Source organism: Mauremys mutica, chromosome 25, assembly GCF_020497125.1.
Source record: "Mauremys mutica isolate MM-2020 ecotype Southern chromosome 25, ASM2049712v1, whole genome shotgun sequence".
NCBI classification, from domain to species: domain Eukaryota; kingdom Metazoa; phylum Chordata; order Testudines; family Geoemydidae; genus Mauremys; species Mauremys mutica.
The window spans coordinates 900,617-919,415 of NC_059096.1; the positions used below are offsets into that span (position 1 = coordinate 900,617).

Genomic DNA, 18,799 nt, shown 5'->3' on the forward strand with positions numbered 1-18,799 from the left:
CCCCATACATATCTTGCTGCTGGAACTTCCCCTGCCACTGAACACACAGCTAATTCCAGGCATCGGCCCTGACTCCTGATCTGAGCCACAGGAGCAGAGATCTTCCCCTGTGCCAGGGAGCGTGGCCAGAATGGACTGGTTTCTCACTCTCTCAGGTCAAGCCCTGCCCCTGCACAGAGGGATCGGTAGGACGCCAGGTGCGCTGTATTGGGCGCATGGTAGGAAGCTGGAGACAAATCACCATTGCTCTGGGGCTGAAATGGAAACCTGAGCTCTGCAAGGGGAGAAGCTGAACTTTGGCCTTGTTGGTGCTGGGTGTCAGTCACTAGGAGGATGCCGGGAATGGGGAAAGCTGGGCCAAGCTGGGGCACACACGGCGACAACCCCCCTGCAGCAGGGCTCTGTGATGGTGCAGCTACGCCAGTGTCAGTGCCCAGAACTGAGCTGCTTCCATCCTCAGCATTCACCTCGACAGACCTCCCTAGTGCAGAGTCGGGGCCTGAGCCTGCTCCTCCCATAGCCATGGCCCTGCTGCTGCCCCTCCGTTCCTGCCATCTAGAACAGTGGCTCTCAACCTTTCCAGACCCCTCTACCCTTTCCAGGAGTCTGATTTGTCCGGTGTACCCCAAAGTTTCACCTCACTTACAAACTACTTGCTTACAAAATCAGACATCAAAATACAAAATTGTCACAGCACGTTAGTACTGAACAATGGCCGACTTTCTCATTTTTACCATTATATAATAAATCAATTGGAACATAGATAGCGTACTTCCATTTCAGTGTATAGTCTATAGAGCAGTATAAATAAGTCATTGTATGAAATTTTAGTTTGTACTGACTTTGCTAGTGCTAGTCATGTAGCCTATTGTAAAACTAGGCCAATATCTAGATGAGTTGATGTTCGCCCTGGAAGACCTGTGTGTGCCCCCAGGTTTGTGTACCCCTGGTTGAGAACCACTGTTCTAGAATGCTCCCCTCAGCCAGACGGGGACTGGATAACTGCCCTGCTCTGTTCATTCCCCGCAGCATCTGGCACCGGCCCCTGTCAGAGACAGGACACGGGGCTAGATGGACCATCGGTCTGGCCATTCGTGTGACTCTCTCTCGGAGGCTCTGGGTCCCTGCGTGTCTGGAGGGCCCACCGGGGCAATGAGCAGAGGTTGCCCCATCAGTAAGATGGCCTGAGGGTGGGACAGGCTGAGTGGAATTTACTAATTTTATTGCCAAAGGCATTTCACAGCTAGCTCCTGTCCCTCAGCCCGGGCCACCTGGGTGCTGCCCAGCTGTAACAGCCCTGGTAACGCACAGACACACCCACGTCCACGGCCCTCCTAGCAACCTCAGCGCAGCTTTCCTGCCCCGGGAGCCCAGGGACACGCCGTCCCTGCTCTGCTGGGGCCGAGTTGATTGACAGCATTGGTGTTCAGTGTCGCCCTATCCAAACGCACTGGCCCAGAGGGGACTGAGCCATGAGATTGGTAGGTGCCGACTGCTCCCCCCGCTGGAGAGCGTTTGGTCCGTCGTGGTGTAAGAGGCTGACTGTGGCCTAGAACCGAATTCTGTGTGGGACACCTCCCCCTCGGCTGGAACAGCGTTCCTGACCGCCCCCTTATCCACTCGCTCTCTGGAGCAGAGGTTACCATTTCTGCCAGCCTGGGCTGGGCCAGGGGCTGTGGCCAAACGAGGACCCCGTTACATTTCACCCTGTGCCAGCACTGAGGTGTGAGATAGTCACTCGCTTCCTTTCCCAGACAGGAGACAGTGAACTTCCCCCTCCACTCCACGGCCCTGAGCCGTGCGCGTGAGCTGATCACGTACCCCAGAGCTGTGAGGTCCGTGGTGCCAGGAGACCTGTTACTGCAGTGGGACAGGGAAGGGGGAGCCCTGCAGAGCACATTCCCCTGCCCCGAAGAGCAGCCTGGCTTGGCAGCTACGACGCAAGTTTGCAGGTCAGCTACAGGATCTTCTTGTCGCCCCTCCTGAGCACCTGGGCGATGCAGTAGGGGATGAGAGCCACAGCACACAGGTGGGCAGCGGCGCTCTTGCAGAAGGACAGGACGTAGAACAGGAGCTCTCTGTCCGTGGGGAGGTCGAAGGAGTCGAAGAGGTGCAGGACGAGGAGCGAGGCCGCGATGCAGCTCAGGCGGAAGGGCAGCTGCTGGCCCATTTTCCCTTTGCAGCTCTCCAGGTACATCTGGGAGTTGAGGGCCAGCCCCAGCCCAAACAGGATGCCCAGGTTCCTGAGGAGGCCGGCGAAGGGGGTGGTTTCAATGTGGATCCACTCCGGCCGGTCACACCACCTCTTGGCTTTCTCCACTGACCACAGCAGGTCAACGCCGAGAGCCTTCAGCAGCAGGTAGAAGCCCAGGGCGAAGCTGAACAGGAAGAGGGTGGTGCCCAGGTACCTCCGGAGACTGGCGTTGTAGATGGAGGGGATGTGCCGGAAAGCTTCAGCCACTGCCATGCCTGGGGGCAGAAGAGTCTCTGTAGGTCCGTCCACACTGCAGTTCGTGTAGTGTGGTGTATCAAGGTTTGGGGTGGGGCTGGTGGCCACGCTCTAGGATCCTGCGTGGTGCGAGGGTCCCAGAGCTGAGACTGCAGCTGGAGCCCAAACGTCTACACTGCAATTAAACAGCCCCTTAGCCCGAGCCCCACGAATCGGAGTCAGCAGTCCTGGGCCAGCCACAGGTGTGTCACTGTAATGTGGATGTACCCTCAATGAGCAGCAAACAGGCCTAGCTGCAAAATGTACTGGGTGGACTCAGTGTAGAGAGGCCTTGGGGAAGGAGCAGGAACCCGCGCCTGGTACCAGGTGCTAGGCACATGTAGTGACAGCCCCAGGTCACCCAAAGTGACTACGGTACTAACGACGGGGTGTACAGAGAACTGGGTCCCTCCCTCCTGTGCAACGGGCCAGCAGGCACCTGCTGGTTAGCACGCGACCCTGGCGTGCGCTCTCTCTCTAAAGCACCATGCAAAGCAGTGACATCATGTCAACACTGAATGATGGCATTAGCCATGCAAGGGGAGGCCGAGCCCACTACGCCATGTGTTTGCTTCTCCACGCTGCAGACGTGGGTACCTGGGGAAAGACGATCACCAATCCCTGCACTTTGCCATCGTATTTTGAGTACATGGTGATCCCAGAACTGAGGATGTACTTCTCCCCCAAGCAGGAGGAAGCTATCTAGGGCTCAATATCGTCTCCCTGGTCACTGGGCCCTGGAGAGCTGGCGGGTGATGTGATGGGGGAGGCAGCCTTGACACTCACCTGAGATGACACCTGCGATCACCTGGTGGGGGAAGTGAGCAGCTAGGAAGACTCGGGACAAGCAGACGCAGACCTGCACGGCCCAGAACACAAGCCACAGGAGGCCGCGGCGGCACCTGCAGAGACAGCCAGCCAGGAAGGTTGTGGGTGCACAGGGCCAAAGCACTTTAATAAAGCCACAAGCGGCCTGTGAGTGACAGGAGCCTGCGCACTGGCTGACTGACTCCTCTCTAGCTATGCAGGAGCCACCATGCCAGCACGAGTGCCCGTCTTGCTAGCTAGAAAATGAGACCGAGTCTATGGCCTAAACATGTCTGCCATGAGGCCCAGCCATGGGTGCTGGAACTGGGGGTGCTGGGGTGTGGCTGCACCCCCTGGCTTGAAGTGGTTTCCATTATATCCAGGGGTTGCAGTTTGGGAAAATGGCTCTCAGCACCCGCACTATACAAACTGTTCCAGCACCCCTGGGCCAGAGTTAGGGCAACCGAACCAGCGAGCGAAGGCCTTTCCCATGCCTGGTGCCTCCTGCATGCTGCAGCAGCTCAGGCGAAAGGGGCTTTCCCCAGGGCTGGCTGATTGGACCCCTGCAGATCTGCTGCCAGCTGAGTCACCTCCCCTGTGCTGCGCTCGACTCAGCTGTGAGCCACTAGATCTCACTCATGCTGATGCCAGTTGCTGTGCGGTAAGTAGCCGTGATGCAGCAATGGGCGCTGCTGTTCCAGGTGCGAAAAGCCCCAGGATTTTCCTTTCGCTCCAACTCTTGGGGGCTTTGCACGTCCCACTTCTCATGTATCTCCCGGTCCCAGACATAACATGGGAAGAATCTGGGGGGCAGGAATTCATGCTGACCGGGAAGGGGGTCATTTACCCACAATTCCATTAGTAATCCTCCATTTTGCCTTGTCACCCGTGGGACCCTCCCCAGCAGGGTGAAACGATCCCCTCCCCAGGGCTGCAGCAGCAGGTGGAACCAGCTGACTCAGCTCCCTCACCCAAACGGACTGTGGGTGGGGGCCATTGCAGAACACCCCTCTTGTGGCCTGGGATGGCCCCGCCAGCTCGGCTCCCTCTGGGTTCTCCGTACTGACGCCCAGACCCCAGGAGCCTCTGTTGTGGAGCTTGATTTCTTACCTCTCTTCAAAAGTGCTAAGCTCTTCTTTAGGCCTGCAAGTCCAGCCCCGCACCCTCCTCCTCCCCCAGCCTCCTGGCCAGTTACAGCCCTCAAGCTGCTCCCCGCAGTTAGTCCTTTCACCACCTGGGCTGGGAGAGAGCAGCAAGCTGGTGTCTCCCCGCCCGGTGAGGAGGGAGGAGGCAGCACCCTCCTTCCCAGGGCTCCTCCCAGCTGGCTGGGAGAAGGGACCTGTCCCACCCTGCACTACCAGGCTCCTGTCCTGAGCCCTTAAAGAAACAGTAGCCTGGGTTTTCCCCAAGCACTAACTGTTCCTCCAGGACGAACCATCTCCCTCTCTCCCAAGTCCCAACACCTGCTTATGCCCTTCCCTTTGTCCTCCTCTGCTCCCAGAGTCCCAGGAACCCTAAAGGGACACGCTATGGAGCAGGGGTTGACTGAGCCCTGTTCCCCTTAAGGGGACAGTCACCCTGTTGTAGGTATCAAATCATGGGCAGGAAAAACTTGTCCCGTCCTGACGAACACAGAGCCAGGCCCAAGGCGCAGGCCACGAGAAGGCCCTCAGGCCACAAGGCACTGCTCACCTGGCTGCACAGGATCCGTGCCGGGTGCCCCGGGTGCAGGGCAGCAGGGCAGTCACCATGACGTAGCAGACTCCAGCAGAACCCATGGCGTGGCCTGAGGGGCTTCCTGCGGAGAAGACCCAGCCCCGCTCAGTTAGAAGGGAGAGAAGCCAGGGAGGAAGTTGCAGTGAATCTGAGGGGCACAATAGCGGGAACCTCACCTGGGCCGGTCTCACAGGTGAGGAGGAACTGCTGGATCACAGGGGTGGAGGCGTTGCCATAGTAATCGGTCTCATGGACCCACCAGTAGGGTCTCTGCCCAAAGAGGATCCTGTAGTAAAAGGAGAAAATGACAGTGCCAGTGCGTGGCCCGGGGCATGTCACGTACCCACCTGCAGCGCGGATTCCTGGGGGCGGCGGAGCACTAGCTGCCCTACCCTGAGGGCTGTAGGGAGGACTCTGTAGGTGCAAAGTGCTGGCTCCATAACTACCATGATTTACTCTTCTTGCCTTTTCAGCTCACTTATTAATTCAGCACCAGCCTCTGCTTTTCGGTGCAGCTCCTGGGCCGCAGCAACAGGACAGATGCTTGCAGACGAATCCAGGCTGCGGCCAGACACTGGGGAAGCATCTAGGTCCTATGTGCTGCGAGTAGACAAAGAGCCTCCATGTGTTCCCTGTAGGGGCCCCACTGTTCCCCCGTCTGTGCCCATGTGCAGAGAGGAGGGCTGCTGCAGAGCTCAGCGAAGCACAAGCCTGGGGGTTTGGGAAATTGCCCTTCCCAGCTGATAGCCAAATAGAATTGCACCAGCAGTTTGCATCAGCGCAGCCCTTTGCCACAAGAACGCACAGTGCTCGCCCCACATTAATTGAGCTCCACGAAAGCTGTGCACCACTTTGCTGAGGGGGAAGCCGAGGATGGAGCGGTGAAGTGACTTGCTCAAGGTCACAGAGCTAGTCAGTGGCAGCCTCAGGGACAGAGCCCAAGTGTCTTGACGCCCAACCCTGTTCCTCAATCCCCGACTCAGCCTTCCCCTCAGAGAGGCTCCATCAGACCCAAACTGAAGCACTCCACAGCTGCTTTCAGAATCCGCACTCACCACTTAAAGACCAGGTTGAGCCAGTCCCCGATCACGGCCACCCAGATCAGCTTGACGCCCACCGCCTCGCAGAGGTGGAACCAGATGGGGAAGAAGATGAAGAAGGTGGTTTTAAGGTCGGCAGCGAAGGAGATGAAGAGGAACCAGTCCTGGGAGCCCTGGTAGTTCTCCTGCAGGTACTGCACCACCTGCACCCCAGCACTGTGCAGCAGGTCCATTATGGCGCCTGGTTGTGCCTCTGGAACCCGTTGTTTGCACTGACAGCTTTGTGAAATCTGCTGCCTCTTATACCTTGCCAGCCTCAACTCTTTTATGACACATGCAACCTTTGAACCTGAGCCACCCCAGCCAAAAACTATTGACAGAGCCAGAAATCTGGAGCAAACTGCCTGTACCATCATCCCCAGGAATCAATATCCCTCATTTCAGAGTTTCCCTCTGGTTACTTCTGGGCATGTGGTTCTCACTAGGGGAAAGGGCTGAAAGTTGGGGAGTAACGCAGAGAATTGCACAGAAGCTACAACGAGCTAATTTGGTGTCACTGTTTTAAAAACAAAGACAGGTTTGGTTGGATGTTAACCTGCCTCTCCAGGAGAATGATGGGCTAGAAAACAGACACCAGTAGGGCATGAATCTGTCCCATTTCTCTGAAATCCGTTACTGATTGTTCAGACTAAATGCATTTTACGGGTCAAATCCTCAACTGGAATAACTGGGCATAGCTCCATCAACTTCAGTGGAGTTACACTGGCCACCCTAAAGCTGTAGGTTGGGCTTTGGGTAAAGCAGGTTGTTTTACTTGTATTTATTCATTTGTTTGACAGGTCAGATGCAGATTTCCCAGTGTTAGAAATGCAGCTGTGCCCTGCTTCACCCCTTAGACCTTCTCCCTGTCAAGATGCGTCAGCTGGTAGCACTCACACCTCTGGGCTGAGGGAGGTGGCTGAGTTCAAGTCCAGTTTATTATTGCTGCAAAGGTGAGCCCAAACCCTGGTCTCTTACAGTCCCCGTTTGCACAGAAAATGTGCCTCCCACAGAAGGTGTCGACATGAGGCAGAAGATGCATACTGGGCCAACTTCTGATCTCAGTTCTACCAGTGTAAATCTAGTATGACTCCACTGGAGCTAAGTGTTTGCTCTGGATTTGCCCGGCGTGTACCTGAGATCACCAGCTGGCTGAAAGTTTATATCCAGGGTTGCTCTGTGAAGTGTGTCATGTAATCTAGGATTCCCAGTAAAGGACGTGTGCACAGACAGGGGCGGCTCTACAAATTTGGCCGCCCCAAGCAGTCATGCCCGGGAGGCGCCCCCGAGCCGCGGGACCAGCGGAGCTCCCGCGGGCATGACTGCGGAGGGTCCGCTGGTCGCGCGGCTCGGCTGGACCTCCCGCAGCTGCGGGCGGTTCGCTGGTCCGGCGGCTCTGGTTGAGCTGCCGCAGGCATGCCTGCGGGAGGTCCAGCCGAGCCGCGGGACCAGCGAACCGCCCGCAGTCATGCCTGCGGGAGGTCCACTGGAGCCGCCGGCTGAGCGTCCCCTCCGCAGTCATGCCTGCGGCAGGTCCGCTGCTCCCGGGGCTCCAGTGGACCTCCCGCAGGCATGACTGCGGCAGGTCCGCCGGCCCAGCCTGACGCCCCCCCGGGAAAGGGCCGCCCCAGGCGGGTGCTTGCCCCGCTGGGCTCTGGAGCCGGCCCTGTGCACAGAACGTGTGCAGCCCAGTGTCCACTGAGAAAAAAGTGAATGATCCAAGTGTAACTCCATCCCTGTCTCCCTTCTTTGCTTTTCCCTAGTTGGGAGGGATCGTTGTTGAGCACCCAGAGTATTCCTGGTTGTACAGATGTGTGCTCCATCGAGATGAGCAAACACAACATGCACCAAAAACACAGAGATGTCTTCTCCAGCTGCACTTTTTCTACTAGGCTGAGGCAGGCCAGATGCTTGTGATCTCAGCTGCAGAAACATTAGGCCTCAGTAAGTGATTTGCGGAAGGATCTGTGTAAAGGCACGAGGCAAAAGAGTACATGTTTGATGGTAAAAAGCTGAGGAAAAAGGAATCTCCCAAACAATGTGATTCGTGAGATATATTTAATCCCCAAAACCGTGTGGGAAATACAGAAACTAACAACCCAGGAAGAGAAACCCCGACCCGGCCACGGGGAAAGAAGGAGCCGGTGCAAACGAGCAAGACAGCAACGGCCCATGGCGCACTCAGGATTCCCACACCGGTCCTGCAGTGGTTACCAGCAAACAGGAAAACAGCTCAATAAGTGGCGGAGAGGGGCAGTTTGTGACGCAGCAGGATCAGAGTGGGAGTCAGGGCTGTGCATGCCATCAACTCGTGACACTTTGCTGGAGAAGTAACAGGAGATAACAGAGAAAATAAACATGGTCTCTCCCTTCCCGTTCACATCTCACAGTTCCAGTTGAGCAGAGATCTTACCACTTACTGTCTCTTTTCAAACTCTTAGGTCTGAGTAACTCAGGCAAAGAAACCTCAAGCCAGTAACAGATTGAAAAGAAACCACACATTGGTAAGTTCTCTGCTCCGGCAGGAACGTTCATGCCCACAAGTGATCAGGGCAGACCTGTGCCCAAGTGGGCAGGAGTTTTGTGATATGACCCTCAGGGTTGGATATTTCCCAGCAGATCTGGGATCTCGTGTGTCTGCTGGTGAGGGCAGGGAGACACTCATGAAACCTGGTATCAAAGGCTGCATGAAACAACTGCCAACACCAACTGAGAGCTCCTAGGAAGCAAACGCTATAGCTTGTATCTCATGCAAAATCCAAATGTAAATATCTCACTCCAGGGTTACAGCACAAGCCCAGTGCATGCTGGGATACACAGAAGAGGCACTCGTTTCAGAAAGGTGACACGTTATTTGCACAAGCTGGAAGGGTCAGATTCATCATGGTGTTACTCCAGGTTTATGCTGGTGTAAAAGCCTTGAGAACAAAGCCACAGAACTGGGACACCACGGTGACTGCGAAAGCCAATCGCCCTTCACTCACTGTACACGGAGTTAAGGCTTTGCATGGGTCTGTGTCACATGGCTCAGCACCTTAGTGAGAGCCCCAGGTTGTACATTTCCTACAATTCCCTTTTTTTTCTGCTTAGCATATGGCAGAGAGGGTGCAAGGACCATGCCGGGGTCAGGACCACCTCCTACTGCATGAAGGGTGCCACAGGTTAAAACCAAACCATGCTGCTTTTCTCAAACCCCCAGTGTAAAGCAAACCCTCACCTCCCCAAACCCCTCCCCACCAGACTGAGAACAGGTTCAAAGGACTCTCGCCTCACCCACCCCCGTCTCTCAGACAATTCTCCGCGTCTTTCGAGGCTATGTAGTTTGTGCAGCTGGCGCGGAAGAGCCAGCCCGTGCCACGCTCTGTGATACAGCACCAGAGGGCAGTCACAGGCCTGGTTGTCAGGGCTAGGAGCTAGAGGCAGCCAGTCCCATGCAGCTCTGCTCTCTCTCATAAAACCTTTTCCTCCTGCCTCCTGATGAGCCGGGCGACGCAGTAGGGGATGAGGCCGGCAGCAGCCACGGGCACGGCCGCGCTCTTGCAGAAGGACAGGACGTAAAACAGCAACTCCACCTTGGTGGGAGGCTTGAAGGAGTCAAAGAGGTGCAGGACGAGGAGCGAGGCCGCGATGCAGCTCAGGCGGAAGGGCAGCTGCTGGCCCATTTTCCCTTTGCAGCTCTCCAGGTACATCTGGGAGTTGAGGGCCAGCCCCAGCCCAAACAGGATGCCCAGGTTCCTGAGGAGGCCGGCGAAGGGGGTGGTGTCAATGTGGATCCACTCCGGCCGGTCACACCACCTCTTGGCTTTCTCCAGGGTCCACAGCAGGTCAACGCCAAGAGCCTTCAGCAGCAGGTAGAAGCCCAGGGCGAAGCTGAAGAGGAAGAGGGTGGTGCCCAGGTACCTCCGGAGACTGGCGTTGTAGATGGAGGGGATGTGCCGGAAAGCTTCAGCCACTGCCATGCCTGATAGAGGAGACAGACATGAAGCCGGCACCCTGGCACCTGCCCGTGTCAGCGATGCAGGAAGGAGTCAAGGTACCAAAGCCCAACCCCGTCCTTCACACAACAGACACTATTCCCGTTTCCCTGCCCGGCTGCCATTACCCAGTGACAGCAAGTCTCCGGCCTGTTTGCAGTGTGGGGAGAAGAGACGGTTAAAGGCCTTCCAAGGCACCTGGGAGACAACCGCTGGAGGAACAATTCTGCTGACTCAGCAACACCACGGTTCCCATTTCCCCCAGACCGGGGCCTTCTTCCCGACCTGGCTGCGGAGCCGCTGGGCATGACGGGGGGTGTCAGACAACAGGTCTGGCATCCAGGCGGGAGCAGCAGCAAGGCCATAAGGAATGAGGCTCCTGTTCCCATGACAGTGCCCTGAGCCATAACCATCCTGCCCTTCTTCCCTTTGGCCTATTTCTGCGGGGCTGGACTCCGAGCCCCTCGACCCAAGCAGAGGCCAGGGGTCACCACAGGGCTCCCAGAGGCTGTGATCTCTCTGGGGCGGGGACTGGCTCTCCTGTTTGCGCAGCGCAGCTGGGGGTTACTACCACAGTGCACATAGATAATAATAACGGCACGAAGCAGAGGGAGATGGACCAAGGAATCCTGGCTGCCCCGTCTCTGTTAGGCTTTGGGGTCGTTAGCTGCTTGGCCAAATTCCAGCAAAAAGCCTGGCACAGGCCTGGGGCCAGACACATTTTCAGCTGTTTATCTGAAGCCGGATAATTAGGAGCCAACACCCCGTCCCCCCAGGCCCAGCCCTGGGCAAAGGAGAAGGGGGGTTCAGAGGGTCCCCTGCTCCCTTTCCGCTGCATCAGCCCCCTCGCCCCTCTGCTGTGCTTGCCCAGTTCCAGTCAGACTCTCCCCACCCGGCTGCTCTCCCGTCCAGCCCGGCAGTGAGTGAACGAACGCAGGCCAGGCCAGGGCTGCCCAGCGACGCCAGAGAGCGCTGCGCCTCTTCCGTGGCAAAGAACCACAGCCAGTCACTGAGCAGAGGCTGCGGGCTTTAACCCCGCACCTGCTGAGCCGGACCGCAAGCCTGCGGGGCAGCACCCTGTTCTCCCACCTCTGACAACAGAGGCGCTTGGTTTCTTACAAGGGAACAACATGGGAAGTTCCCAGAGCCCTGCTGCATCCAGCCCACCCACCCTTTCCCCCACCCCTGGTGTGGGGAGCAATCCAGGGAACCGCCCGGGCAGCAGCACCTCACCTGAAACGACGCCCGTGAGGACTTGGTGTGGGAAGTGAGCTGCTAGGAAGATCCTGGACAGACTGACAGACACCTGAACCCCCCAGAATGACATCCACAGCGCCCCCCGCAGGCACCTGCAGCGAGAACACAGCAGTCAGTGGGCTGTGGGATTGGTGGGGGGAACGTGATGAACCATTTACTCAATAAGTAAGATTTGTGGGACATTTCAGGAGGACAGACACAGCAGCAGTGTCTGGGATGGAGACCCCAGGCCCTGGTCCTGCAGCCAGCGGGAGCTCCAGGCACCAGCGCTCCAAGCGTGTGCCTGGGGCAGCAAGCCGCGGGGGGCAGCCTGCCGGTCCCTGCGAGCGCGGCAGTCAGGCAGCCTTCGGCGGCTTGCCTGTGGGAGGGCCGCTGGTCCTGCAGATTCGGCGGCAATTCGGCAGCGGGTACGTTGAATCCGCGGGACCGGGGACCTCCCGCAGCCAAGCCGCCGAAGGCAGCCTGACCGCCGTGCTTGGGCGGCAAAAAAGCTAGAGCCACCCCTGCCTGCAGCTGCCAGATCTGAACCAGGCCGTCCCAGTGCATTGCTGCAGGGGGAGACTCAATCCCATGCTGGGGGCTGAACCCAGCAGCGGCAGACTGCACATGCCATGTGCACAGTGACACGGCCAGGGGCTGATGGGCAAGAGCCCAAACGGGGAGCTGTGCTGGTCTAGCATCAGAGTATGGTCGGCTGCCATGGCTGGGCCCAGAGGAGCCGCACGCGGCTGGGATTAGCCAGAGCTCATTCTGCCCAGAGCTAATGCCACTGCCCTGAATTACACCCCTTGGCCCTGCACCCAGCGCGAGGGCAGAGCTGGATCCTTACTGCTGCTGGAAGGGGGATCTCCGGCGCCGACGCAGGGTGCTAAGCAGAGCCATCACCATCACGTAGCACACTCCAGCTGAGCCCATGGCATGGCCAGAGGGGCTGCCTGTGGAGGAGAGTTGGGAGAAGCCTGCAGTGAGCTCAGTGAAGAGAAAACCCCTCCCACTTTGGCTTCTGTCTGCCGGAGAGTTTGAACGCACAGAAGGGAATCGTCTCACGGTCTGTTCTAGCCCAGGCTGCCTGCTGCAGGCTTCCTGGGCTGATGGTTTACGGGGCCTTTCCCGAGGACTGTAACTATTTAGACATCGTTCCCTTTCACAGTCTCAGCCCCGATCCCTTGGGTGTCGGCTGCTGCTCCTTTAACTGTGTTTTGTCCATTCCAGGACAGGCCAGAGAGCCAGAGCATGTGACTGTTATAAATCCGATCAACAGCTAGGCGGACAGACAGACAGCTGCCGGGAGCGAGCAGCCCTGTTCCAGCCCACCCCTGGTGAAAGGTTAGGTGGGAACCAGACCATGTGGGGGGAGGGCAGCCAGAAGGGGGCTCTTCTCACCAAAAAACCCATCTGCGTCTCGCTCTGGCCCCCAAAATCACAAGCTGGGGATTGGAATCCAGTCTGGCCTCTAGGGATGCAGGAGAGGCCTGGAAGCTCAATGCAGGGAGAGGCTGCTGAGGTTGCTAGTGTGCAGACTACCCAGACGTCTCTGCCAGGCGGTTAGCTGGCATAGTGCTTGGCTGGCCGGCCGGCCCATTTCCCACCCGGGGGCCAGTGCTGCCTTGTTACTGGGCAGCTCCCACCACCTCCCTTGGGAGCATGGTCTGCCCTCGGGCAGGTCTCACCCTTCAAACTGAGACTCAGACGCCTGGTCAATGAGGCGCACAAGCTGCCCTGTCTCCCAGCACTGCATGGAGCCTGTGCAGTGTGGGAACCGACTCTGGCCTGCAAACGGGCATGAATTCAGGGTCCGATTTCTGAGCACCTTAATCCCAGTAGAAATCAGTGGTCACTCAGCAGGATGACTCCTGGGGTAAAGTGCTACTCAGCACGTGCAGGTGTCCTCATTTGGACCTCTGATTACACGGTCTTTGGGGCAGAAACCTGCTTCCTCTTGTGAGTGCAGCACACCGAGCACCCTTTGGGGTGTTACATTCATTAACAACCAAAGGTTAACGGTTGCTTGTGGGTGCAGTGACTGGTGTCCATGCTGTGCATTTGTCAGGCTTCTCCTGCGTGCCGCATGTGCCCTGTGGAGGGGGGTTGCTTACCTGGGCCGGTCTCACAGGTGACAGGGAACTGCTGGATCACAGGGCTGGAAGTGTTGCCATAGTAGCCAGTCTCACGGACCCACCAGTAGGGTCGCTGCCCAAAGAGAATCCTGTAGTGAAATGCAATGGGTCACATGGTCAAATCAGGCATCATCCACCCCCCCTCCTCTTGGCCAGCACAACCGGTTCATTCATAGCGGACTCCAAGTGGTGCCAAAGTCAGGTCTGGGCTCATTAGCCAGGAAAGGGCGTAATTCCAAGCAGATTTTTTCAGGTTAATCAGAAAGTGTCTGTTCTCAGGGGAAGTGAACTCTGGTCATGGCTCTTACTCTTTTCCTGGAACCATCCTTCGCCTTCTGACCATTATCTCACTTTGCTCTAGAAGTCCCGAGACCTCGAAGCAGCATTTTTCCTCCCTGAACAGCGTGTTTATTTTATTCAGCAATCTCTGACGCTGGGTCAAGGCCAGGCAGGGGTTTGTGTAAGCAAGATGATGGCATTTTGGGGGACAAATACAGCCCATCTTGGCTATGCTGGAGGACATGAGGCCGGCTGGGCAGTGTCTGGTGTAAGCCCCCTGAGATGAGCGCTAATTGCCCAGAAATGCACTGGTGGGCTGCTGTATGATGGCGTGTACTGCCCACCCCAGCCCTGCACAGCCTGGCCCTTGCCATGACCATGACAGGAAGGGAACAGGAGCTTGAACCAGGTGTTTTTAACAGGTTTAAAGTGAATTTCCTGCCGGTAAAAGGTGCTGGATTGACAGCTCTGATCGCTGACAGGCTGCTATTGGCCGACAGTGCAAGCTTCCCCCACACTGCCCTGCTCCTGCGCCTCTGCCCTGACCTGGAGAGACCTGCGTTAGGGGCTGAGAGGTGAGAACAGTCACCAGGGCCTACTGAGGCCTACTTAACATTTAGGTTGACATAGCTACGTCGCTCGTGGGGGGTGGAGGGGGTGAAAAATCCACACCCCTGGGTGACATAGCGACACCAACTTAAGTTCTTGTGTAGACGCAGTTAGGTCAAGGGAAGGCTGTGCCCATTGCCCTAGCTACTACTGCTTGGGGAGATGGTGTTTCTACAGCAACAGAAACACCCCTTCCATCAGTGCAGCCTGTGTCTACGCTATGCGGTCATGCAGGCATCGCCATGGCCCCCTGCTATGGCTGTAGTGTAGACATGGCTTCAAGCCTCGGCCTCTTTACAGTGCCAGTGGTCGTGGTGTCTTTCAAGAGCTGGGTTTAACTGATAGCACAAGACAAACATTGCAGAATCACCGCACCCTGCAGCCCAACCCCCAGCAAACCTGCCCCTGCCTGAGGAAGAGTCAACAGTGTGCCCTTGTTCCAAGAAGGCTAACAGCATTTTGGGCTGTATAAGTAGGAGCATTGCCAGCAGATCGAGGGACGTGATCATTCCCCTCTATTTGGCATTGGTGAGGCCTCATCTGGAGTACTGTGTCCAGTTTTGGGCTCCACACTACAAGAAGGATGTGGATAAATTGGAAAGAGTCCAGCGAAGGGCAACAAAAATGATTAGGGGGCTGGAGCACATGACTTATGAGGAGAGGCTGAGGGAAGTGGGATTGTTTAGCCTGCAGAAGAGACGAATGAGGGGGGATTTGATAGCTGCTTTCAACTACCTGAAAGGGGGTTCCAAAGAGGATGGAGCTCGGCTGTTCTCAGTGGTGGCAGATGACAGAACAAGGAGCAATGATCTCAAGTTGCAGTGGGGGAGGTTTAGGTTGGATATTAGGAAAAACTGTTTCACTAGTAGGGTGGTGAAGCACTGGAATGGGTTACCTAGGGAGGTGGTGGAATCTCCTTCCTTGGAGGTTTTTAAGGCCCGGCTTGACAAAGCCCTGGCGGGTATGACTTAGTTGGGTTTGGTCCTGCTTTGAGCAGGGGGTTGGACTAGATACCTCCTGAGGTCCCTTCCAGCCCTGATAGTCTAAGAGTCTAAGAGTCTGTGGAGCGCCCGAGCTTGCCTCTCTCACCAGCAGAAGCTGGACCAATAAAAGCTATTACCTCCCGCACCGTGTCTCACTGACCGCTAGTGCCTCTGTCACTCATTTAATAAATTACAGGGCTGGCCGGGGGGGGAGGGGGAGGGGAAGTGGGGCAATTTGCCCCAGGCCCCGCAGGGGCCCCCACGAGAGTTTTTCGGGGCCCCTGGAGCGGGGTCCTTCACTCACTCCGGGGGGTCCTGAAAAACTCTCACGGGGCCCGGGCCCCCAGAGCTTCTTCCGCTCTGGGTCTTTGGCGGTGGGTCCCGCTTCGACGGCAATTCGGCATCAGGGGTGCCCTGTCGCCGGTCTTCGGGGCACTTCGGCGGCGGGTCCCGGAACGGGAGGACCCCCTGCCGCCGAATTACTGCTGAAGTGGGGGCCCCCCCGCCGCCGAAGCCCCCAGGCCCCCTGAATCCTCTGGGCGGCCCTGATAAATTACAGTAACGTTGATGTGCCCAGAGCTACAATAAATCAAATATGGTATGGAGAGGAAATCAGGCAACAGCGCCCTGCTGGCCAGGGGCGGCTCTAGAAAATAGGCTGCCCCAAGCAGCGCGGTGTGCTGCGCCGCCCTTCCTCGGTCCCGCGGCGGGTCCCCTCTTCCCGCGGCTCCGGTTGAGCTCCCGCGGCAGGTCCACCGGAGCCCCGGGACAAGCGGACCTCCCGCGGGCACGGCTGCGGACGGTTCGCGGGTCCGGCGGCTCCGCTTGAGCTGCCGCAGTCATGCCTGCGGGAGGTCCAGCCGAGCCGCGGGACGAGCGCCCCCTCCGCAGTCATGCCTGCGGCAGGTCCGCTCGTCCGCGGCTCCGGTGGACCTCCCGCAGGCATGACTGCGGCAGGTCCACCGGCCCAGCCTGCCGCCCCCTACATTTGGCCGCCCTAGGCAACAGCTTGGTTTGCTGGTGCCTAGAGCCGCCCCTGCTGCTGGCCCATCTGGGCAGCTTCTCTGGCTAGTATTAAATTACATCAGTTTAACTCAAGCACTCAAGAAAGTGCATTTTTACACGGCTTAATTTTAAAAATACCCAGACAGCCCCGTTAACGCACCTCATTTGTAACATAGGAGCCGTTTAGTATGCGATAGTAACGTATCATGTTAACTTGTGCATGAGGGTGAGTGTGTGTGCGAGTGCACGTGTGTATTAACATGAGTGTGCCCCTCCCTGGCTCGGTTATAGACACACAACCCTGGGCCTTGCCTTGGCAGTGAGGCCCACACACTCACCACTTAAAGACCAGGTTGAGCCAGTCCCCGATCACGGCCACCCAGATCAGCTCGACGCCCACCGCCTCGCAGAGGTGGAGCCAGATGGGGAAGAGGATGAAGAAGGTGTTTCTGAGGTCGGCAGCGAAGGAGATGAAGAGGAACCAGCCCTGGGAGCCCTGGTAGTTCTCCTGCAGGTAGCGAGTCATTTGGACTCCAGAGCTGTGTATAAAATCCATTCCTGTCTCCATGGCTGTAGCTCAGGCGGCGGGGAGCTGGCCGGGGCTTTGGGACAGAATGCGACGCCTCACTTTTTGGGCTGGCTGGTTATATACTGCTTGGGATGCAGATTACATTTGCTTTTCAAAGATGTCCCCCCAGTTAAGACATGTTAGCACCAAAGCTCCTCAGCAAACATTACTTCACAGGAGTGTGATACAATTACCTGCTCCAGGCTTCTGTCTCAGCAATTCACAGTGAGCTGCTCAAATCAATCATTAACCCACTTAGCACTGGTAGGAAAAACGAGACTTTCTTTTTTGCAACTTTTGCTGTTTTTCCAGCTGCTGAAAGGCTCCCAGGAAGGGGACTGAAGGGTCAGGAAAGGGATCGTAACTGTGTTTGATACAGTACTAAATTGGGCGGTGTGCTATGACGTGGATCCATCTCTCCTGTGGGACGCAAAGTCCCCTGAGTCTGTGCTGAATGGGTCGCTCTGAAAGACGACGACTACGCTCTTTGTTTTCTCAGAATAATGATTATAGGCTTTATTAATTATTATTATTACCATTATTTGTATTATCAGAGCACCCAGGAGCCCTATTTGTGCACCTGGCTCCATGATGCTAGGCTCTGTATGAACACACACCACAGAGACGGTCCCTGCCCCAGGAGGTTACAATTTATACCTTTTATTTTAGAATACGAGTCAGCTGCCTTGCCGAGAAGCAGCAGGGACAAGTCTGTATTTATCCTCAGTTGTTAGACCCCTCACAGAAACCCAGCCAGTTACTCAAAATGACTATGGCGACCTTGGCAGGAGGGTGGGAAGGGGCAGATACCTCACGCCCTCTGGCACGTTGCAGTGTTGAGAATATTCCTACATGACGGTTTTGTACTTTGTAAAATGGTATCAGGAATGTAATTGTTTGGTAAGATGAGGAGCTGTTATCTTTGGGTTGAGCCAGGTAGAGTGGGCTCGGGCTGTGCAGGCTTCATTAGGGTTAGTGATGGTGTTAATATTTTAAAATGCACTTGTGTGACCAATGGCCACAGCATCCTCTAAATGTTGGAGCCATTCCCTGCCTGGAGAGTTTACAATCGAAGATAGACAAGGCAAACAAAGTCAAGCCCCAGAACAATTGTTTCTGAAAGGGAGGCTGCAGGAATTGCTGGTGGGCAGAGGGCAGGAGGCATTCCCGGAAGAGGCGGATTTGAAAGGAAGATTTGAAGGACAGGAGATCACTTGCCGTGTCCATACTTCACCCACACATAGCTCTGTCTGTTCACTGTCAGTGTGTCCAGCCCTGCAGCCCTTTGCTAGCCAGTCCTTGGCTGCCCAATTCGGCTCTGCCAGTGCACTGCCAACCTGGCATGGACCCTCTCCTACTATTGCAGCCTTAAGCCGCTCCCGAGCAGAGACTGTCCACCGTGCCAGACTAGCAGGTGGTGGTACGATGTGGACATGGCCACCAGGGCTCATTCAACTCACTCGCTTTTCTGAGACCTAAACAGGATTTGAACCCAGGTCTCCAAAGGTGCTTTGACTGTACCACTGAGCCCATTCTCCTCTGGCTACACCACTGGCCCCGTGCGTGCACACACCCCACACACCCTTGTGCTTCCTGAACCACCACCAAAAGGAGCGACGGGACATTTTGATGAGGCTTGAATCAAGAAAAGAGACAAATGGCACGACAGCATGTGTGCAGTGGGAGTGTGGGGCAGGTGGGAGGCTGGGTGTGCGCAGTGGGAGTGTGGGGCAGGTGGGAGGCTGGGTGTGCGCAGTGGGAGTGTGGGGAGGTGGGAGGCTGGGTGTGTGCAGTGGGAGTGTGGGGCAGGTGGGAGGCTGGGTGTGCGCCGTGGGAGTGTGGGGAGGTGGGAGGCTGGGTGTGCGCCGTGGGAGTGTGGGGAGGTGGGAGGCTGGGTGTGTGCAGTGGGAGTGTGGG

The 18,799-nt window shown here is 56.8% G+C and overlaps 2 protein-coding genes and 1 long non-coding RNA gene across 4 annotated transcripts; 1 reads left to right on the forward strand and 2 right to left on the reverse strand.

The window, feature by feature from the left end:
- Positions 1-1,205: 1,205 nt before the first annotated feature.
- LOC123356226 (glucose-6-phosphatase catalytic subunit 1-like) lies at positions 1,206-6,329 on the reverse strand. Of its 2 annotated transcripts, none has more exons than XM_044999250.1 (5): positions 6,067-6,329; positions 5,188-5,297; positions 4,988-5,093; positions 3,275-3,390; positions 1,206-2,469 (listed from the first exon to the last, which is right to left on the reverse strand). In XM_044999250.1, the coding sequence occupies exons 1-5, from the start codon at positions 6,282-6,284 to the stop codon at positions 1,958-1,960; spliced, it is 1,062 nt and encodes a 353-aa protein (XP_044855185.1). In that variant the 5' UTR covers positions 6,285-6,329; the 3' UTR covers positions 1,206-1,957. The 2 variants fall into 2 exon arrangements, with proteins under 2 accessions (XP_044855185.1, XP_044855186.1); XM_044999251.1 differs by lacking the exon at positions 1,206-2,469 and adding an exon at positions 2,476-2,624.
- On the forward strand, positions 2,056-9,827 carry LOC123356227. The gene is made up of 2 exons (XR_006575300.1): positions 2,056-2,110; positions 9,693-9,827. It is a non-coding gene; the product is annotated as an uncharacterized LOC123356227 (long non-coding RNA).
- Positions 9,525-16,897, reverse strand: LOC123356225 (glucose-6-phosphatase catalytic subunit 1-like). The gene is made up of 5 exons (XM_044999249.1): positions 16,653-16,897; positions 13,418-13,527; positions 12,151-12,256; positions 11,298-11,413; positions 9,525-10,051 (listed from the first exon to the last, which is right to left on the reverse strand). Exons 1-5 carry the CDS (start codon positions 16,880-16,882, stop codon positions 9,540-9,542), a joined length of 1,074 nt encoding a protein of 357 aa, XP_044855184.1. The 5' UTR covers positions 16,883-16,897; the 3' UTR covers positions 9,525-9,539.
- Between the last annotated feature and the right edge of the window lie 1,902 nt (positions 16,898-18,799).

Bases quoted from the DNA above. Each gene is read 5' to 3' on its own strand.
- LOC123356226 (XM_044999250.1), bottom strand. From the start codon at position 6,284: ATGGACCTGCTGCACAGTGCTGGGGTGCAGGTGGTGCAGTACCTGCAG. The intron at 5,094-5,187 runs GTGAGGTTCCCG...TCTTCTCCGCAG, and splicing joins CACCTGTGAGACCGGCCCAG to GAAGCCCCTCAGGCCACGCC. The intron at 3,391-4,987 runs GTGAGCAGTGCC...CTGTCTCTGCAG, and splicing joins CACGGATCCTGTGCAGCCAG to GTGCCGCCGCGGCCTCCTGT.
- LOC123356225 (XM_044999249.1), bottom strand. From the start codon at position 16,882: ATGGAGACAGGAATGGATTTTATACACAGCTCTGGAGTCCAAATGACT. The intron at 13,528-16,652 runs GTGAGTGTGTGG...ATTTCACTACAG, and splicing joins CTCAACCTGGTCTTTAAGTG to GATTCTCTTTGGGCAGCGAC. The intron at 11,414-12,150 runs GTAAGGATCCAG...TTCTCGCTGCAG, and splicing joins AGATCCCCCTTCCAGCAGCA to GTGCCTGCGGGGGGCGCTGT.